Source organism: Saccostrea cucullata, unplaced genomic scaffold (assembly GCF_032062105.1).
Source record: "Saccostrea cucullata isolate Sc308-1 unplaced genomic scaffold, CSIRO_AGI_Scuc_v1 ctg23219, whole genome shotgun sequence".
NCBI lineage: Eukaryota > Metazoa > Mollusca > Bivalvia > Ostreida > Ostreidae > Saccostrea > Saccostrea cuccullata.
The window spans coordinates 1-2,930 of NW_026930239.1; the positions used below are offsets into that span (position 1 = coordinate 1).

Sequence of the window (2,930 nt, forward strand, 5' to 3'; positions counted from 1 at the left end):
AAAACCCCGCTCCTCCACATCATACAAGATATCAAACATATTACTTAGATTAATTACAAAATGTCATCAATGATAATAAAAAATAGATATAACTTGTACAGTGACCAATAAGATCATCTGTAAATTTGTGAACAGTTGTAAAAATGTTTATATTAGTTTGCAAAGGTAAAACTTTATCACCACATAGTAACAATTTTGTGTCAATATTAATGAAATCAAAAGTAAAAAGTCGATTTTCAACAACATGTACAACTTTTTGCTTGAAAAATATTTGTTTTTATAATCATTCTTCTTCTTTCTGTGCTGAATGTGTAAACATTTGTATGCATGTGTTCTTTTATTTATTTATTTATCTATTTATTTATTTATTTATTTATTTATTTATTGATTTATATTAAGGAGCCTTAATGGGAAAAAAATATTTACGACTTTGTAGTACCAATATAGTAATTTCTAAAAGTTCAAAAAATGAGAACACGTTTTAAATTTTCTTGAAGGTACATTGTACTTTTTAAGAAAATCGCTTTGGTAATCAATTCGTACCACGGCAATTAAACTTTACACGACTTTGTAGTACCATTATAGTAATTTCTAAAAGTTCAAAAAATGAGAACACGTTTCAAATTTTCTTAAAGGTACATTGTACTTTTTAAGAAAATCGCTTTGGTAATCAATTCGTACCACGGCAATTTAACTTTACACAGATGTAATTATAGAATATATGTAATTACAGAAAACGTGCGCGCAGTCATCATCGCGCAGAATTTTCTGAAAGGTTAGTCGAACTTTAAAAAAAACGCGCGCGATTTTTTCTTGAATGATCGTTTGAGCGTTTTTTGAGACGGTTTCTATAATTTTCTATAATTTAAATAAAGACAATTGTTAAACGCCAAGCCCTGCCCCTTTTCTCCCGAATCAGTATAAATAGAGAGGATAAATGCAAAGCAAATCACAGTCTTCAGAACAAATCGTTCAAAATGGCACAAGCTTTTTTAGATTTCGAGCAAAAGTGGATCGAGATGGGGGAGGAATTCCAGGTGGCGTTTGAATCAGGGTAAGTACTCTTTTTAAAATTTATCACTTTTTAATATGTATTAGCTGTCATTTTGAAGTCAAAAAATTTTTTGATGTTGAAATTGTGATTTTCTGTTACAATGAAAAACAATTTATATATAGAAATAAACAGGTTAACATTTGTTTGCATCAATTTTTTTTTTAAATAATGCTAAAAATTTATAATTTATTAGAAACTCCCCGGAGGACCCATACCAGGTTGAAGAAGATAAACCCTCCCCTAAACAAAGTCAACCTACATACAAGAGAAAATTAAGTGAATCAGAAGACTCACTAATTCTTTTGAGAAGGTAAATTTATTTAATCTCTACTCTTATTCTAAAAAAATATAAGAATACCCCCACTCCACCACATACTATTGAAATGTTTTAAAGTGTAAACATAAACATTTTTTTTACTTTTTTTTGAAAATCTTTTCGTAGGAAAATGAAGAAAGAAAACAGCCCTGAAAGTGAGGGGTTCTCGCAGCAGACGAAAGAGGAGCATCCACTGCTGAAAACATTCAGGTAAACTTTACAGACTTTAAGGCACAAAAAAATCAAATAAAGGAATATAAAAGCATGAAGCAGACTCACTTTGGTTTAAAGTATTTGTTAAAAATAAAAAAAATAAATGAATATTTTATTTTAAGTTTTTTTTTGCTTGTTTGTTTGCTTTTGTTTGTTTGTTTGTTTGTTTTTAAATTTTTCTTAGTATACTTATCTATTTTTTATTTATTTATTTTTTGTAACAGAGAAGACAACCCAGGGAAATATACAACGTTTGAAAAACGTATCCGGTCAACGTTTACCCTCACGACACCAGTATGTAACACGTTGACTGTTAGCCATAAACCTGCGTCGACAGAGTCAGGAGTGTTCAACCCACCAGTGCCTATAAAATCCCAGGGATACAGTCCCTCATCTCCGGATTACAGTCCCTCATCTCCGGATTACAGTCCCTCATCTCCGAATTACAGTCCGGTATCTCCGGATTACAGTACAGCATCGACACCAGTGCTAATAAAGTCGGAACCTACATGTACAGTCACCCCAATGATGACTCTGACAACAACACCCCAGGCCCCCCTTCCGTCATTCGCCGGATATAGTCAGGTATCTTCGGAATACAGTCCAGCATCGACAACAGTGCTAATAAAGTCGGAACCTACAGTCACCCCAATGATGACTCCGACAACAACACCCCCAGGGCCCCCTTCCTTCATTCGCCGGATATAGTCAGGTATCTTCGGAAAACAGTCCAGCATCGCCACCATTGCTACTAAAGTCGGAACCTACAGTCAACCCTATGATGACTCGGGCAACCACCCCCCCCACAATCAACACCGAGTCTCTCTCCAGTTGTAGCACCAGGGTTTTGGACGCCACCTGACAATTACCCTCTCAAAGAGGAGCTCAACGCTTTAAACGAATTGGTAGATAGCGTCCGTGTGGACCTTCTCCAAACGTCAATGGTGGTGCATTATATTCAAGATTTCATGAAAAAATTTCAGTGACATTTTTTAAGAGGAAAGGGTTAAACTAAATGTTCATCTGCTAAATTTACATGATGATTATATGTGTTCTTTTTGTTTAAAACTCTATCCAAGTATTTGTTCATTTTTAAGTATGCAACTATGTCTTAAATGTTTTTTTTTCCTTCTTTCTTAATGATTGGTATGATGATGTGTTCAGATTATCTATTTGTTGAGAAACTCGCAATAAATTTTATAGTCATATAAAATTTCCTTTGTTTTTAATGAAATAGAGTAACATTACAACATGTACTTACTACTATGGGAGATTGATCTGCAACGTTCAAACAGAAAATTCTGACTAAAAGAAATACTATTTGGTTGTTTATAGTTGTCTGTTTTA

At 33.4% G+C, this 2,930-nt stretch overlaps 1 protein-coding gene across 1 annotated transcript; it reads left to right on the forward strand.

Moving 5' to 3' along the window:
• Positions 1-1,197: 1,197 nt before the first annotated feature.
• Positions 1,198-2,496, forward strand: LOC134283364 (DNA-directed RNA polymerase II subunit RPB1-like). Its single transcript, XM_062765820.1, has 2 exons — positions 1,198-1,580; positions 1,808-2,496. The coding sequence occupies exons 1-2, from the start codon at positions 1,501-1,503 to the stop codon at positions 2,289-2,291; spliced, it is 564 nt and encodes a 187-aa protein (XP_062621804.1). The 5' UTR covers positions 1,198-1,500; the 3' UTR covers positions 2,292-2,496.
• The last annotated feature ends 434 nt before the right edge of the window (positions 2,497-2,930 follow it).